Raw genomic sequence first — 18,563 nt, forward strand, 5'->3', positions numbered from 1 at the left:
ACAGATGCCTGGAACCAATAAATTTCCCTAGGGAAGAAAAGCTACTAGCAAAAATCAGAAGAAAAGATTGCTTTATGTCAGGTGAGGCAAAAATGAGTGGAGCTGATGAGAACACAGTTCCCAGTCTGTGGAGACCTGGTGATTTAATGTTAGCAGTGGAGTGGCCACACAAAGCAATTCTCTGGGGTGTTATGCTGCAGTCGGAGAGAGGAACCTTGCCTCAGCGTCTTACTGGTTTGGAGATAAAACACAATAGAGAAACATTGGGTCTTAAAGCGAGAGATGATGTTTGTAATAATTCTTCACATGAGCGAGCTGAGACCTGACCACAAGAGATTAGTGGTTTGCTCCAAGTCTCCGGGTCAGATAACGGCTAAGCTGGACGAGATGGAACGCAAGAGCGGGCCTTACACATTGGTAAGATTTCAGGTTCCGCATTGAATGTGGCCTTCATGGCCGTGAATTAGAGGTGAATTGGGAGACAGTATAAAGGAAGGTGCCATGAAGAACAAAACCAATAGAAGAGGAAGACCCAGTGGGCCCCGGGGACATGTGAGAATCCGTGTGGTAATAGGAAGATTTGTGCAGAGCTCTAATTGAGAGGAAGAGAAAGAATAGGAATTGCTCTTATCTCCACTTTGTTATTAGGTGAGGATGCTGCGGCATTTCATCCTCACGGCCTTAGCAAACTTAATTAAGTGTCAAGTACAGTAAAAATCTAAATTGCATGTGCTACCTAGGAAGAAGTAGACCTGGTAAAAGGTACAGAAGGCATACCAGAAGTCCCTGCCTGAAACATCTTTGAAATGGTTCTATTTGAAAACATTCTCCCTCTATCTTCATCTCTCCCCTCCCCCTCCCTCCCTCTCCTAGCCCCCCTCCCTCCCATACATTAATTTTTTAAAGGCAATAGCCTTGTTAGGATCTGTTTCCCACGCCGTTGATTCTGCTTTCAGATGGGAGACTAGATAAAGTGGGTTGAATGTAGATTTAAGGAGAGATTGAGGGATTCTGGCATGAAATGTGTTGGTTTTTGAGGTTCATCTTTTGCATTTGAGGCATTTGAAAATGACTAGATATGCAATATAAATGATAATGGACCTCTCCCCGTGTCCCCCGCCCCCCCCCCCGATAATTTCCTGGTTGTGATGTTCTTAAAGGTTGTGTGCCAGTTCAGGGCTTTTTAATATTTCTATTCTTCAGGATGTAAATCCTTATATCGAAATAACTTGTAGCTGGAAGTTAGCAAAAACTACTTGGATATTCCACATCTATAAATAAACAAGCCTTAAGAATCATGCCCAGAAGTAGTGCATGCCTATACTCTCAGCATCTGGGAGATAAGGCAAGAGGATCAGTAGTTCAGGCTATGTAATGAACCCTGTCTCAAGAAAAGAAAAGAAAAGAAAAAAAAAAACATTATAGGAGATAGGTGTTTCTCACACAAAGATTTCCTTTAATCACCAATGATTTAAAATGGGGGGGGGATTGATAACCCTGCCTTTAAGTGCTAAAATATTTTGAGTGCTAAAATATTCTGGCTTCTACGAGCTAGGATTTCTTTTTGTTCCCAGGTTGCACCTGTGTCTTTTGGAACAGTTCAGTAATGGAAGAAATGACACTGTCATTCCTGTAATGGGGCATCATTAACCAGAGGCCTTTTGTAAGCATGTAATTTCAGACTTCATTACAGACTGGACCTGGGCGTCCACACCAGCTTTGCTCAGGAACGCTGCTTCTCTTGCAACTCTACAACCAGCCTTGCATTTTTAATGCGGCTGTTGGAATATTTATGGAAGAGCATGTCTGTAGAGGGCATCTGTCTTCAGAGTGCACAGGCCATGAGGAGGTTATGAAGTAGGAGTACCTCACTGGCCTTCCTTGAGACTCTCCAGTTTGAAAAATAACAGTATGTGGTGTGATCCGAAATTCACTTTGATGTGGTCTTTTTTACTGGCAAGGTAAAGGAAAATGCATGTGTGCTCCCAGGAATTTATTCTCTTACTATGTAGGTGGCTGGTCTACAATTCCCCATATGGACCAAGCTGGCCTCAAATTCACAGAAACCCTCCACCTGCCTTTGCCTTCTGAGTTCTGGAATTAAAAGGAGTGTGCTACCATGCCTGGCTAGTTTTTTATCATCTGAGTATGATGGCTAACCTTCTGGATTTTTACAATTGATGAGTATGTACACACAGCACATGTCTTCCTTCTAAATGTCTGTATTCACAAGAAACTATGTGCTGGACTAAGCCTGTGTCAGTCTTTCTAGGAGAACTAAACTTGAGATGATGAAGACCCTGGCTTTCTGGATAAACATATTGTAGTGAAATTTAAGCCTGCCCACGAGCTGTACGGTGATTCTATGCAGAATTTTATGTCTAATTCTAAACCCAGAAATCAAGTGTGAGCTTCTATGGGAGGGGAGAGCTGCCATTGGCCTGATCCTTTCCCTTTGATGGCATCCAGTGAGCCCTGATCCCTCACTCCTGGTAGTGTATCAGGTCTCCTAGCAAGTCTGGTGGGTCTCTGTCCTGTTTGATGTCAAGGCTTGTAGGGAGGTGTTGTGATGAGAACCTATGGACATAGACATGTGGCCACACATGTGTAAGTGAGCATATGTTCCTGTGTGACATGTGACCACTAGTGTATAAGTAAGTGAGCACATGTTCCTGCATTATGTCAAATGGAAGGGCTGCTTCCACAGGCTGTTTATGACCTCAGGTTACATACTTTCTCATATATCTAATGTTAATGTCCATAGCATATATTTTCTGTTCTAATTTAGTCTGCAGTGAGAAGCTGGAACAGTGTTCTTCAAGCTGTGCCAACTGCCGTGATTAGGTTTCTTCCCATTCCATAGGCTTTTGTGGCTCCCTGGGATTTCCTTCCCTTATATTACCAGCTAGGTCCATGCTTTCCCACCCCAAAGGCCTGCTCAGCAGTTCTGGGTGATAGTTCACGGAGAATAAACAAACAATGCAGTATGCTTAATCAAAGGAGGCCCAGATCAGTACCACAAAAATCAGCAAAATGACAGCAACTGATAACACGTCTTTCAATAATAACTCTTTATATTAATATTCTCAATTCCCCAATAGAGAGACACAAACTAGTAATTAGGATTAGAAAATAGGGACTGGAGAAATGGCTCAGTGGTTAAGAGCACTGACTGCTCTTCCAAAAGTCCTGAGTTCAATTCCCAGCAACCACATGGTGGCTCACAACCATCTGTAATGGGATCCGATGCCCTCTTCTGGTGTGTCTGAAGAGAGTGACAGTGTACTTATATACATAAAATAAATAAATAAATAAAGTCTCTAAAAAAAGAAAAGAAAGAAATAGAAAATAGGGAGGGCTGGAGAGATGGCTTCGAGGGTAAGAGCACTGTCTGCTCTTCCAGAGGCCCTGAGTTTAATTCCCAGCAACCACATGGTGGCTCAATAACTATCTATAATGAGATCTGGTGCCCTCTTCTGGCCTGAGGGCATACATGCAGGCAGAATGTTGTAGACACAATAAACAAACAAACAAACACATCTTAAAAGAAAAGAAAATAGGATCCATCTTTTCGTGCCTCTAAGAAAAATACTTCACCATCAATGATAGATACATTAGGGTACGAGGGTGGGAAAAGATATTTCAAGCAAATGGAACTAAGAAGCAAGTAGGTGTAGCTATCCTAATATCTGACAAGATAGACTTCAAACTAATCAGAAGAAATAAATAGGTTACTTCATATTCATCAGACTCACATCAGACTTAATACAGATACACACCAAACGTGAGTGTCCCCAACGTTGGAAAGCTACATCTGAATCCACAGAGTAAGCACAACAGATTGTAGGTGACTGAAACACTCCATTCTCATCAATATACGGTCATCTGGACAGAGATTAACAGAGAAGATTGGAGTGAAATGACATCATAAACCGAGTGGACCTAAGATCTACAGAACATTCCTCCCTCCCAACACTAAAGAATGCACAATCTACGTAGCACTTATGGGTCTTTCTCCAAAACCAACCACATCGGAGGGGACAAAGCAAGTCTTAGTAAATGCAGGGAGAGTACAGTAACGTCCTGCATTCTGTCTGATCACAGTGCCACCCCAGTATAAACCACAAAGTACACACATGCATGGGGACCCTAGAACACACCACTAAAGGATAACTGAGGCAAGGAGAAGTCAAGATGGAAGTTAAAAAGCTTGAATGAAAATGAAAACCCAGCATCCCACAGTCTCTGGGACGACATGAGGTAGTCCTGAGAGGACACGAACAAAACCGGAGAGAGCTCAAATTCATAACTTAGTGGTACAATCAGAAGCTTTGGAAAAACAGTAACAGACAATACCCAAAAATAGTAAACAGAAAGGGATCATTAAAGTCATGGCCAGAATTAATGAATAATGAAAGTGATAGACAACAGACAGAACCAATGAAACGAAGAGCTGGTTCTATGAAAATATTAACAAGGTTACCAAGTCTTCCGCCAAATTAACCAAAAGACAGAGAAAAAAGATTCGGAGGAATAACAATTAGAGATGAAAAGAGACATTACAACACTCTGAGGACATTCAGAAAATAAGGACAGACTTTAAAGTGAGTTACTTTATTCTTACATATTTAGTATGAACATTGTATATTTATGTGTATATATTTGCAGGTACATCTACTTAAGGATATATTAATCTAGTTTTATTCTCAAGTAGAAAAAACAATATAATTAAATCACTATTCTCTTAAATATCTGAAAAGCGAGCTTGTGGTGGTTGGGAAGTTAGGGCTGCCTTCTCTGTGTATGGAAGGTTTGGTTTACTGCGCTTTCCTTTCCATTCACGAGTGGATCTGAACTTTACATTTCTTCATTGTCTCTGAGACAGTCTCTCTGTGTTGCCAGGGCGGCTCAGAGTCCTGATTTTCCTACCTCAGCCTGCTGAGTCCTGTTCCGGGTGAGCCTGCCATGCCCGCCTCATGCCCGCCTTGGAGGTTAACTTCGGATGCCCGGTTTGTCTTTCCAGAATACCACAGGAGAATGACATGGTTGATTCGGCGCCTCAGTGGGAAGCTGTGTTAAGGAGGCAGAAGGAAAAGAACCAAGTGGATCCTAACAACCGGAGATCCAGACACAGATCTCGCTCGTATGTGGGTTCTTTTTCCACTTTCCTTCGAAATCAGGGAGCTTGCTGGGAGCTTAGCAGAGCAGGCGGATGGGCGCTCAGTCTCCTAATTAGTCATTTCAACTGGGAATATTTTTTTTTATTTGCTGTTTTCCCCCTTTTACACGTGTAACATTCACTAACAATTTTTGAAGGCTTAGAAGTCGGCACTCAGGCAGAGCAAAATGTCCTGGGAACAAGGCCATCAGAAGCATATATATATATATATATATATATATATATATATATATATATACACACATACACACACACACACACACACACACACACACACACACACACATATATATATAACAAATAACATAACAAATTCGTACATCCAACCAGGTAAATAATAGAGCTTCCTTTGTTCTGAAGCCTGGTTGTTGGTGAAACACCTGCTGCTTTGCCCATTTGGAGCCTACAGAATTCTCTGAAGTCTTGTTCCAAATCGAGCCAGACTATCTTGCTGTCAGTTTACCATTTGTGAGCAGTGGTCATTGAATGATTCATTACACCCCAGCATTGAGATCTGCCTGCCCCTCCTGTTGCTAGGCAATGACATGCGTGAGCACAGTTACCCCATCACAGTGAGATTTTCTGTCCCCCAGATTAATTTTTTGTGAGCTGACAAGGTGGTGTGCTTGCATGCTCGTGTGCGAATGGTGTGTGCGCGTGTACCTGTGCACGTGCGCTTTGATCTATACATCAAGAGTGAGAACCACCATGCCTGCACCAGGCACGCCTCTTTTGTGTGAGCTGGGATGAATTTGAAGTTAGCCCCAAAGCCTTTCGAGATCCTGGGTGGTCAGCTGTAGTGTTCTTTACTTCTGGGAGGAGAGAGCATTGTCTGCACAGGGAGAGGATGGACTGGGAAGCTGAAGCCCCAGCCGGCTGGGTAGCTCTGAGGGAGCCAGGCAGAGGAAAGCTGAGAATGCACTGTTAGATTGACAGGCCAGGAGAGGATGCTGGAGGCTATGCCACAGATCCTGTGAACCCTGTGTTTGAAGGTGTATGCCTCAATCGTAGATACTTAGATTTTGATTAGATTTTTTTTTTTTTAAGATGGGGTCTTATGGGGCTGGATCGGTGGCTCAGTGGTTAAGAACACTTGCCGCTCTTGCTGAACACTCCCTTCTGTTCCCAACACCTACATGATAGTTCACAGCTGTAACTCTGGTTCCAGGGATCCAACACCTTCCTCTGACCTCCTTTGACATCAGACACACATTGAGTATACAGACATGCATGCTGGCAGAACATACACATTAAATACATCTAAAACAAATGAACCGGCATTAGCCAGGGTCTTACTATGTAGCCCTGACTGGCCTAGAACCTGGTACAGAGACCAGGCTGACCTGACCTCATAGAGCCCTGCCTGCCTTTGACTCCCAGGTATTGGGATTAAAGGCACATGCCACCACACCTGTATAGAACGTCTTTGTTGTTGGGAAAGGATTTCAGGTAGCTCCTGGCTGGCCTTTGACCTTAAACTGAACTTCTCCCCCTTCCTCCCCACTGCCACCCACTTGTTTTTCTTTTCTTTTGAGAGAGGGTTTTACACTGTAGCTCTAGCTGACCTGGCCTGGGACATGCTCTAGAGACCAGACTGACCTGGAGCTCACAGAGACCCACCCGTTTCTGCCTTTATATCCTGCCCAAGGCCTTGAGTTTCTGATCCTTCTGTCTATACCTTCTCCAAGTAAGGATTACAGGCAGGCATTTTCATGTCCGATTTTTTTTTTTTTTTGGTTTTGTTTTTTGCTTTTATTTTTAATGTGGCATTATGAATTTTCAGTTTTTAAAATAACAAAGTTATAGTATAATTTGGGATATTTTCCTCTTCATTTTTGGAGTTAATATAAAATTAACATTATTTCTTCTTTAAGTATTTTGTATAATGCTTCACCTTGGCTGAATGTTTACAAATTCTCCCCCCCCCCCCTTTGAATGAGTCTTGGACACACTTGCTCCTTTTATTTATTTTCTGTATGTAAATACACTGACACTCTCTTCAGACACACCAGAAGAGGGCATCAGATCCCATTGCAGATGGTTGTGAGCCACCATGTGGTTGCTGGGAATTGAACTCAGGACCTCTGGCAGAGCAGTGGTGCTCTTAACCACTGAGCCATCTCTCCACCCACAAGTTCTCTTTCTTATTCAAGGAGTTGAAACAAAGACCCATGCAGGTTTGTAAACAGCAAGGTGATTTTATTCCAAGCAAGCCAGATTTGCTGTCAAGAATGACATCAGGCCACACACATGAAGATACCCAAGGACCCCAGGTACTCAAGGGTCTGGGGCATCTTTCTCCGTGCCGTCTAAAGGAAGGGAGGCATTTGATTGGTTAGTAGGGCTGTGGGTTACATGGCTCTCTATTTTTATTGGCTGACGTTGGTTAGTAGGGCGTGGTTTACATAGTTCTCTATTTTGATTGGCTGACTTGGCTTAGTAGACCTTTGCTCATTGCACACATCCTTTCCCATAATGCATCTGATTTTAATCATCTACATATCCAATCATGCATAAGCATTTGACGGAAAGCAGAGCATTCTGTCTGCTTGTTCACGTAGAGGACTAAGTTTGCCTTGTCCTGCACGCACCCCAAACTAATTCAGGCTGAACTGGCTATGTACTCACAAACCTGGACATAACTATAGTATGATTGGATAGAATCTGAGTTCAATGGTTGTTAATGGGGATGAGAAAGTTATTTCAGTGTTCAGAGTGTGGTGCACATGCAGGTTGTGTTCAGAGTGTGGTGCACATGCAGGTTGGGTGCATTGTTCAGAGGGGTATGTCTGCATAGTGCATGTAGTTCAGGGTGTCAGGCTGCCAAGGGTGTTTTATACATACATACATACATACATACATACATACATACATACATTGCCAAGCCAAGTGCTAGCTCTGGTTGCTAAACTAGTCCTATTGCTCACCTGCCTCAATACTATCTCTGCCTAAATTTTTGTTTGTGGAAAGTTTTGTATTACAAACTCCATTTCTATTTTATAATAATAATAATAATAATTAATAATAATAATAAAAACAACAACAACAACAACAATAAGCATTAAGTTGAACATGACTGGGTCTTATCTATTAAATGTTTTGAAGCTCAGAATTGCCTGTTATATTGTTCATTTCTATTTCTGTGGCATTTGTGTTTGCTGCTATGGTATATACATAAAAGGGTCAGCATCAGCCTGGCTGAACCTGCTTTCTACCTTGTTTCCTTGGGTTGCGCAGGAGAGGCCTTCCCCTTGCCCTTCAAACAATGGTTTGTGTGTGTGTGAGTGGGCTCCACCACCCTCTGGTGGCCACAATGTGTTACTACGTTTACTCACTGAACAATACTGATTTCAAGCCGTGAGGCTGCATAGGAAGTGCTGGGCCAGATGAACCCCAACGTCCAGTGTAGATGAATGTTCAAAGGACGTTCTAAGACGTTCAAGAGCAAACCTCCACAGCTGAGTGGCCTTCCACGGCCTTCATGTTCTTAATTAGGACGGGAAAGGAGGAAGAGGGATAAGGCATCCCCGTAATTCACTTCTTCTGACCATTCAAGAATATCAGAAGAAGCATTTGTTCAGCATTCTCTCTTCTCTAAGTAAATATCATTTTTGTATTTACTTATTTTCCATTTTAAACTCCCTTTTAGAGATGCAGTTAGCTTAAAGATGATAAAATGACACCAGCTGGCCACCACTGTATGTTACACTGTATATAATTTGAAGTAAATATTGAAGGGTTTTTGTTTGTTTGTTTGTTTGGTTGGTTTTTTTTTTTTTTTTTTTGACTGCTTAGCTCAGACTGGCCTTGAGCTTGCCATGTTCCTCCCTTCCTCCCAGGTGCTTGGATTACAAGCTAATGGGTACAAACTAAGGTCTCTAGTTGATTTAAAGTTGAGTCATTGCATAAGGAAGTATGGCGATGCTTTTGAAAAATACTGGATCAATGCTGGCAGCTTGTTTATATTTGTTATATTTTATATCTACTGACAACGGAGGGGCTTCCTCTGAAGAGTTTAAATAAAGCATCTGCATAAGTCTTTTTTTTTTTCTTTTAATACAGTCTATGTAGCCCAGGCTGGCCTGGAACTCAACATGTAGCTGAGGATGGACTTGCTCTCCTGTGCCTCTCCTGTGCTGAGTTGCAGGCATGTGCTGGCATACCTGTTTTATGTGTGCTGGAATAGAACCCGGGCTTTGTGCACACTAAACTAAGCAAGCTCTCCCAACTGAGCTACAGAAATATGGCTATTAAAATTTCACAGTGTTCTAAACTTACAAAACTGTATTGAGCTGTAATGATGTAAAATTTATGTGTGCAGATATAAACATAAAGTAATATAGCCGCCATTAAGGTAGCTTGTGTTTGTATTTCTTAAGTCACAGGTGGTCTAACAGAGAGGAAACTGTCATTTTTCCAGCTTCAGAATTCCCCCATGCCCTGAGCTCTTCGAGACTAGTGGAGATATTAGAACTCAGTTTATGCTGCGTTTTCAGGGACAGAATGACTGGGGTTTTGAATGGAATCACACGACTTATTCACAGTGAAATGGTTCTTAACTCCCTGCTTCAAAAGCTAAGGAAGTCTTCTGGCTAAAGTACAAACAGAAAGGCATAAATAAGAAATGAAAGTTACCCAAAGCTCCAGCAGTAGAAAACTGTCCTGTGCTGTCAGGGTTTGTTGTTTGGTGTGTCTGGCATGCAGCACTGCAGACCTAGTGCAGGGTGCTGCATGCTGTCAGGGTTTGTTGTTTGGTGTGTCTGGCATGCAACACTGCAGACCTAGTGCAGGGTGCTGCATTGTTGAGGCCCAAGCTGGAGCCTCACTTTGTGCAGCCAAAAATGTTGCAGCCTAGCAAAATGTTGAGGCCCGGGCTGCTCCAAGTTTGGCGGCCACTGTATCCCGGTCCAAGCTGCCGCTCCGGTCCGAGGGTTGGGGTTCAGCAAGAGAGAGAGTGAGGACGGAATCAAAGAATGGAAACCAGACAGAATGCGATTCAATCCTGTTTATTCTTCAGTCTCTCTTCTTCTCCCCAAGTCCCAAGTCCTAAGTTCCTAGTCCCTAGTTCCTAGTCCCTAGTGCCTCCAAGTTCCAAGTTACTTCTTCCAAGTTCTCTTCCAAGTGCCTGCTACCTAATGCCTAATTCCTACTCCAAGTTGTACTCCAAGTTGTACTCTCTGAAGTGTCTGATTCTCTCTCTATAGTCTGATTCTCTGTCTGCCTCTGCCTTTTATATGTCTCACTTCTGAGCCATGCCTTTTGGTCACACCTTTAATCATGCCTTTAGGTCTTGTCTCTAAATCTGATCTCTACACTTCTAAGTCAAACTCTTAAGTTACACACCTTTAATCTCACACACCCAAGGTATCTAAACCAAGATTATCAGAGTGTGCTCAGCTGTTGTAGGTTATTGTAATCCAAGTCTCATGTCAGGGTATATGGCTCAAGATGGCTGCAAAGCTGATAGCCGCTTTCTGCTAAAAGTCGGCCCCCAACACTGCATGCTGTCAGGGTTTGTTGTTTGGTGTGTCTGGCATGCAGCACTGCAGACCTAGTGCAGGGTATTGTGTGTGTTTGGGTGCTGTCTCTTTATCATTGAGCTATACGTCTACTCTTTTATCAGGCTGTTAGCTGTGTGTATGTGCGTGTTGAAATTACATTGCATTTCTTTTGAGTGAATGTGCATATTTATGTGTATGGGTGTGTGTGGAAGTCAGGGGACATCCTCTGAGTTGGTTTTTTGTATTTACCTGGAGATGGAACTCAGGTCTCCAGGCTTGTCAGCAGGTGCTTTTACCTGCTGAGTTATCACAGAGAGAGAGAGAGAGAGAGAGAGAGAGAGAGAGAGAGAGAGAGAGAGAGAGAGAGGAAGAAGGAGAAGGAGGAGAAGGAGAGGAGGAGGAGGAGGAGAAGGAGGAGGAAGAAGAGGAGGAAGAGGGAGGGAGGGAGGGAGGGAGGGAGGGAGGGAGAGAGGCAGAGAGGCATTCGTACAAGTGTGCATATACACATATTTCATTTTCAAAAATAGTTGTTCCTCTTCCTCACGTCTCACCCCTGGGCTTGGCGTGGTGGCCGTGGGTTGTATTTTCCTTACATACTGTTTTTCTGCCTCCTCATCTGTTGTAAATGCGTTAAGCTTCAGACCACTTCAGATGACACCAGTCTTCATCTGCCCTCTCACTGTCTGGAACCAGTATTCAATCCCTTTTTTTAGTATCCAATCCCTCCCTGCGCCCAGCGTTGTTTCTGGGGTCCCACCCTGGGTTGTTACAGTAACTTGTCCACTCACTTCTATCACCTAATTTTAGCTACTTTCAGATTGGTAGTTTTCAGGTCGGTGGCAACTTTGTCTTTTGGGGGGCACTTGGCAATGTTGAGTCATTTAACAGTTTTAATTACATTTATTTATTTGTGTGTTGGGGGTCAGGGTTAGTATGTGCCACATCATGTGTGTGGAGGCCAGAGAACAGCCTTTTGGGAGTTTCTACTGTGTGAGTCCCAGGGATTGGACTCAGGTCACCAGATTTGGTGGCAAGTTCTTTACCTGTGGAGTAAAGAACTCATGGGCTCCCCAGAGTTACTTTTTTCTTTCTTTCTTTTTTCTTTCTTTCTTTCTTTTTTCTTTCTTTCTTTCATTCTTTCTTTCTTTCTTTTTTCTTTCTTTTTTTTTTTTTTTGGTTTTTCGAGACAGGGTTTCTCTGTATAGCCTTGGCTGTCCTGGAACTTGCTCGGTAGACCAGGCTGGCCTCAAACTCAGAAATCCACCTGCCTCTGCCTCCCAAGTGCTGGGATTAAAGGTGTGCGCCACCACCGCCCGGCACTTTTTTCTTTAACATTAAGGAGGCTACTGGCTTCTAGTGGATAGATGTTGGGATGTCACTGACCTAATCTTACAAAGCACGGGGGAAGCTCCCAAAGAGTTAGTGTTCAGAATGTCAACAGTGATACAGAGTTCAAAACCTCCGGTAACACAGTGAATCCACCTTTCCAGCGTCCCCAAGAGGACAGGTTGTCAGCACAGCAGCGCCTCCACCTCCACACCGAGTGACAGACTGTCGGGTGGCATCCTCTGAGAACTGCATGCTGACCCAGCATGCTTAGCGAGAGGAAGAACAGCTTAGTGCTCTGAAATCTCTGCACCTTCTTAGTTGTCATTTAATGGTTTGGCGTACTGCCCAGGGAGCAGACGGGCAGAGCGTGGGGAAGGCAGGGGGTCAGACGGGCAGAGCGTGGGGAAGGCAGGTTTTCTTCAGGAGACCTTCCAGGCTGTCCGTATGGTCTTTAAAGCATAGAATTTTAGATGACAAAAATCAGTATTCAGCAGGGTTCTTGGTCAGACGTCAGTGCCTTGGCTCCCACCCCTTACTTACTTACTTCTTACTTTTAATTTGATCTAAGGACCAGAATTTGGTTGCCCTCTCATCCAGTCCACACACACAAAGGAAAAGCCAACCAGTCGCTTTGTAGCTAAATGCATAGCTTACTGTCGTCTGAGGATTCAGAAAGCCCAGGCAGGATGCATGAGGGACAAATGAAAGCATTGACAAGATTGTATGCTGAAAGTGATACTGAACCTCCGTATAAAATTCCAGAGGGTGGGGTGATCTGTGGCTTAATTCTTGGCGTTTTTATCATCATGGCTTAGGACCCTTTGGGGACCTCCTGCTAGATCTCTTTTCTCCTGAAGAGACGGTGTCCACAATTGACTAAGTTTACTATTCCGTGCTACAGTGGGGGTTCACAGTTGACCCAGATGGACGGTATGAACATAAACAGTGACTCCAGGCTTCTTGTTCTGGGACATTCACCATAATGCTATCTATCATCTCTGGTCTTCAGGGAAAGCATGTCAGCATCAGTGAAAGTCACAGATAGGCTCTGTCCTGTGTGGCTTACATTTCAGTGCAGGATTGCACCTTGAGATGTCACACGAAGGGGGACATTAATTATGCCACTTGCCTCTCCTCATGGCTGTTGCTTGTATTAGGTCATTGCAGATCGTGTTAAGAATCTTCCAGTGGGCAACAGAAAGGAATTTTCTTCTGCTTAAAAACAGTGGGAAGTTGGTGAAATGGCTCAGCAGGTTAGGGGTACCTACTGCCTTGCCGAGGGACCGAGTCCTTGGGATTAGCATGGTCAAGCAGAGAGCTAAGTGCTGCAGACTGTCCTGAGTGCACAGTAGTATGCACACATGTGCACACGTAAATAAACACAATGAAAAAGTCGATAAGAAGCTCAGGAACCAGAGCCCCTAACCACTGCCCACTGCCCACTGCCCAGTTACTACCAGGGGGTTTGCACATATGTTCCCAAGTGTCTGAGCTCTTTCCTGTTTTTTTTCTATGTAGCTTTTGCTTGTGATGTATAGCGTCTTGCTATGTAACACCAGCTGGCCAGGCTGGCATCAAACCTGTGGTGAGACCCCTGCCTCTGCCATCAAGTGCTGAGACTATGGGTCTGTCCCCAAGCCTGCCTTCCAGGCTCTTTCATAAACGAAGCTCTGGTGATGTCACGTTTTTATTTATGTACATTTATGTGAGTTTTTCAGTCTCACTAGCCAATAGTAAGTTAACCTGTTACCTTTTTTATTGATAATTGTAATGGCTCTCCCTGCTCATGTTTCCTGTCAGCAGCTGGGTGGCAAGTGAGACCTCCTGAAACTATTGCAGGTAACTCTTAAGGTTTGTGCATGACATATATTGTAGGAGTGAATTTTGCTTAATTTATTTACAGAAGAAGTCCTGATATTCAAGCAAAAGAAGAACTGTGGAAGCACATCCAGTGAGTACTGGGTCTCCCTGATGGGTGCAATTTTAGAATATACATGTAAATATTCTACATGTGTGAGTGCATGTGCACACACACACACACACACACACACACACACACACACACACACAGAGAGAGAGAACGTTTTGCTTGTATGTATGTATGTATATGCACCGTATGCATGCATGGTGGTGCTGGATCCTCTGGAACTAGAATTATGGATGATTGTGAGCCACCATGTGGGTGCTGAACCTGAGTCTTCTGCATTAAAAATTGGTTACAAGATTAATGGGTGCTACTGTGGGGAGCCTCGGTCTGGCTCCCTGGCAGGTACCATGCTCGTTCTGTATCATCTGATGCTGACATCAGGGTGGGGTGTTGTACACCAGCAGCTGTCTACAGGCAGACCAATGTTTCCTGTTCAAGGTCACTTAGTTTGCCTGTAAATGCACTTCAGCTAGGCCAGTGGTTTACACAGGAATGCAAAGAGAAGCAAATCCATATAGAAAAGAAAGGCACCGACACAGGGTGAGAAGCTTATCAATGCAGGCAGTGGGGGCCTGAAGAGAGTGGGCCTAGAAAGGAGGGGAAGAGGCCAAGGGCTACAGGAAAGAGTTTCCCCCATTTTCTCCTGAACACATTCTAGTTTTCTTAGCTTTGTGCATGTCACGCGTGTGTCATATCACGCATGCATGCTTTTTTTTTTTTTAAAATAAGCCCACGTTTTGAGACAAAGGCAGAAAAGGAAAGTGTTCCAATTGGGAAAGGTATTGGTATGTGTGCAGGCCTGATGGCTTTTCTTGTTTCTTTTAACCTTAGTGCCATTCTTTCCTAGGAAGGAGCTTGTGGACCCGTCTGGCTTGTCAGAAGAGCAGCTGAAAGAGATTCCATACACTAAAGTAGAGTGAGTACAGTGTTGAAAGTTTGTGCCCAGTTTTATTAGTGTGAAAGTATATTACTTTCTTTTCTATTGCTATGACAAAACACCATACCCAAGGAGACATAAAAAGAAGTGTTTAGGGCTGGTGAGATGGCTCAGTGGTTAAGAGCACTGATTGCTCTTCCAGAGGTCATGAGTTCAAATCCCAGCAACCACATGGTGGCTCACAACCATCCATAATGAGATCTGATGCCCTCATATGGGTGTCTGAAGACAGCTACAGAGTACTTACACAAAATAAATAAATAAATTCAAAAAAAAAAAAAAAAAAGAAGTGTTTAATTTGGCTTACAGTTTCAGGGTGTTAGAATCTGCCTTAGAGTCTGGGATGGCAGAGCAAAGGTGACAGGAACAACTGATGCTTATTCTGATCCAGCATAGAAAGCAAAGAGGGCACACTGGGATGGCTCAAGTCTTTTGAAACCTCTGGCCTACCCCAGTGACACACCTTTTCCAACAAGGCCACACCTCCTAATCCTTCCAAAACAGTTCCACTGACTGGGTACTGAATTTTCAAACATGAGGATCTGGCGGCTGGTGGGGGGGGGGGGGGCGGGCATTCACGTTCACACCACCACAGGAGGGAACAGTTTATTCTTACACTGTGGTCCATGCTGTGTTTCCATCTGTATATTAATAGAGCTTAATGTAAGGAACAAGGTAGAAAGATGTGGTGCCTCAGGTTTCTAATCCTTGAACTTGGGAGGCAGAGGCAGAAGGATTGACACAAGTTCAAAGTCAGCTTGGTTTCCTGTGAGTTCTTGGCCAGTCTGAGCCAAAGAGTGAGAGACCCCGTTTCAAACATCATAAAACTGCTCTTGTTCTGTACTTCATGACTCTCAGCTCTTCTCTTCTGCTTGTCTGTATGTAAGAAGTTACAATAAATGATGAATAATATCCATTTAAAGAAGGTTTTTTTTTTTTTTTTTTTTTTTGGAGGGCGGGGGGCTGAGGTACTCAGTGATAACAGAGTCAGTTTTGTCTATCATTTTTTTAACACTGAGAGAATTATATTTACTGCAAAACTGTTATTATATGAGCTAAAGTCAGTCCCCATCTGTGGTGGTTTGGATATGATTGGCCCATGGGAAGGAAGACACTATTAGGAGGTGTGGCCTTGTTGGAAGTGTGTCTCTGTGGGGGCAGGCTTTGAGCCTCCTATGCTCAAGCTCCACCCAGTGTGGAAGAGAGTCGCCTCCTGGCTGCCTGTGGATCAAGATGTAGAACTCTTGGCTCCTCCAGCACCAAGGCTGCCTACCCACTGCCATGCTTCCTACCGTGATGAGAATGGACTGAACCTCTGAAACTGCAAGCCAGCTCTTGACTAGAGCTGCCTTTATATTTTGCCCTTGTAAGAGTTTTTAAATGTTGCCTTTATAAGTGTTGCCTTGGTCATGGTGTCTCTTCACAGCAATGAAACCCTAACTAAGACACCATCTTAGGACCACACTGAACTGAACAGGCTTCGGGAATGCTTAGCACCAACCTCCAGGCCCCAGCCCTAACTGTTGAGCATGTATTGGCTATTATGTGCCTTGAAATGGGTCAAGGGAAAACCGGCCTGGATTGTGTAACCTAGGACCTGAGTGCTCTCCCACTCTGCCTCCAGACTCTGAGATCACAGGTGTGCTTTACTTAGCTTGGTTTAACCACTAAGATGTAAATACATCTGAGAATTCGCTTGAATTGTCTCCAGGAATATGGGAGGAACACACTTTATTACCTCCCCTCTGTGACCCAGTCTTTCCATCCGGAAAAACTGAGGCCCACCCAGCTTCCCCAGCCTCTTCCCACTGGCCAAACACCTCTCATTACCTTTTAATTGTTTTTACTATGCATGTGTGTACGTATGTATGTATGTGCGTATGTATTTATGTATGTATGTATGTGTGTATGTATGTGTATATGTGTGTATGTATGTGTATATGTGTGTATGTATGTGTATATGTATGCATGTGTGTGTACATATGTGTATATGTATGTATGTATGTGTATATGTATGCATGTATGTACGTATGTGTGTGTGTGTATGTATGTATGTGTCCACTCACATGTGTGGCACAGCTTGCGGGGAAGCAGTTCTCTCTTTCCATCATGCTAGTCTTTCTGGGACTTAGTTCAGGCTTGGTGGCAGGCTCTCCAGCCCTCTTCCCATCATTTTTAGGTCAAGGATTGATTTTTCTTTAAAAGTTAAGTGCTTAAGAGAATTACAGCATATAATGGGCCATTCTAAGATGTGTCCGCACTGTGAAGTCGTCAGTCAGAAGGAACAGATGTCTACCACCTGATCTGTATGTGTGCACCAAGAACACACATGGTGTCATGATAGTGTCAGCTAGAACTGACCTCTTTTGACAGGAAGCTGAAGCTTCTGTTTTCACTGTAGATATTTCTTTCCATATTCTTGGAGAGAATTCAAGTGAATTCTCAGAAGTGTTTAACTCTTAGTGGTTAAGGCAGGCTAGGTAGAGCACACCTGTGTTCTCAGAGTCTGGAGGCAGAGGCGGGAGAGCACTCAGGTTTCAGGTTTAGGTCTACATAGTCCAGGTTAGAACTACATCATGAGACCTTGTGTCCAAACAACAGCAACGAAAGTTGTGGTTACACACACACATGCACACACACGTACATACACTCTCAAACGCTTACACACACGCTCATACTCTTACACGCTCACACACACATACACACTTTCTCACATGCATCACACCCACCCCCCCACCTCACCCCCACAGAGCTACACTTGCATGAGTAAATAGGAGAACATTTTCTTTTGTAAAATACTGTGAAATCTAGACTACTGCTTTCAAAGACCATCAAAATTAAGTTCTTAAAAACAAAACAAAAAACCTTAAAACAAAAATGCCCCTCCAAACAGCAACTCTCCCAAAAAAACCCCACAAAACAAAACAAAACAAGTCCCACCCCGTCTGAGCTAGGTGCAGAGGAACATGCTATAGTTCAGCGTGTGGGATGTGGAGCTTGGGCATCAGGAGTTTAAGTCATCTTCAGTCTGAAGCCAGCTTGGACTTCAGGAGACCCTGAATAAAATTAAAAAGCCACCTTCAAAAGAGAGTCAAGAACAGCTGAAAGTTGTTTTCAGTTTAGCACTCAGGAAAACTGCACACACACCGCCACGCTGTTGACGTCTGTGTTTGTGTCCTCCCTTTGTCCGGTTTCCCCTCAGGACTCAGGGTGACCCCGTCCGCATCAGGCATTCGCATTCCCCACGGAGTTACCGGCAGTACCGCAGATCCCAGTGCTCAGACGGAGAGCGATCCGTTCTCTCGGAAGTGAAGTGAGTGGTCAATCCCATGGCTCCAGACAACACAGCCCGCAGAGCTTCGGGCTCGGCCGGCAGGAGGAGCTTAGGATCTGAGTTCTATCTTGTTCATAGACTCTGACGCTTTCTCTTTGGCAGCTCAAAGACAGATCTTGTACCACCACTTCCAGTCACCCGCTCCTCGGATGCTCAGGGGTCTGGAGGCTCTACAGTTCATCAGGTTAGTATAGGTTTAAGACATCTACTGATTGAATGAATATATCTCTGATGAATGAATATATATTATATATATTAATATAATATCTATTTATAAATATATATTATATAAATATATTTATATTTATAAATAAAATTTATTGTGTGTGTGCATGGTCTCTGTGTTAGAGAATTGC

The 18,563-nt window shown here is 43.7% G+C and overlaps 1 protein-coding gene across 3 annotated transcripts in view; it reads left to right on the forward strand.

Moving 5' to 3' along the window:
* Window positions 1–18,563, forward strand: part of Epb41l4a (erythrocyte membrane protein band 4.1 like 4A) — a 209,447-nt gene that overhangs the window by 188,832 nt on the left and 2,052 nt on the right. For 2 of the 3 annotated variants that reach the window (XM_034518397.2, XM_034518399.2), the window contains 5 exons: window positions 5,024–5,143; window positions 13,913–13,960; window positions 14,784–14,852; window positions 18,076–18,186; window positions 18,310–18,391. In XM_034518397.2, coding sequence (XP_034374288.1) covers window positions 5,024–5,143; window positions 13,913–13,960; window positions 14,784–14,852; window positions 18,076–18,186; window positions 18,310–18,391 — 430 coding nt within the window. The remainder of the gene's footprint in view (window positions 1–5,023; window positions 5,144–13,912; window positions 13,961–14,783; window positions 14,853–18,075; window positions 18,187–18,309; window positions 18,392–18,563) is intronic. The other variant, XM_076912856.1, reaches the window with a different exon arrangement.

This window comes from Arvicanthis niloticus, chromosome 14, assembly GCF_011762505.2.
Source record: "Arvicanthis niloticus isolate mArvNil1 chromosome 14, mArvNil1.pat.X, whole genome shotgun sequence".
NCBI lineage: Eukaryota > Metazoa > Chordata > Mammalia > Rodentia > Muridae > Arvicanthis > Arvicanthis niloticus.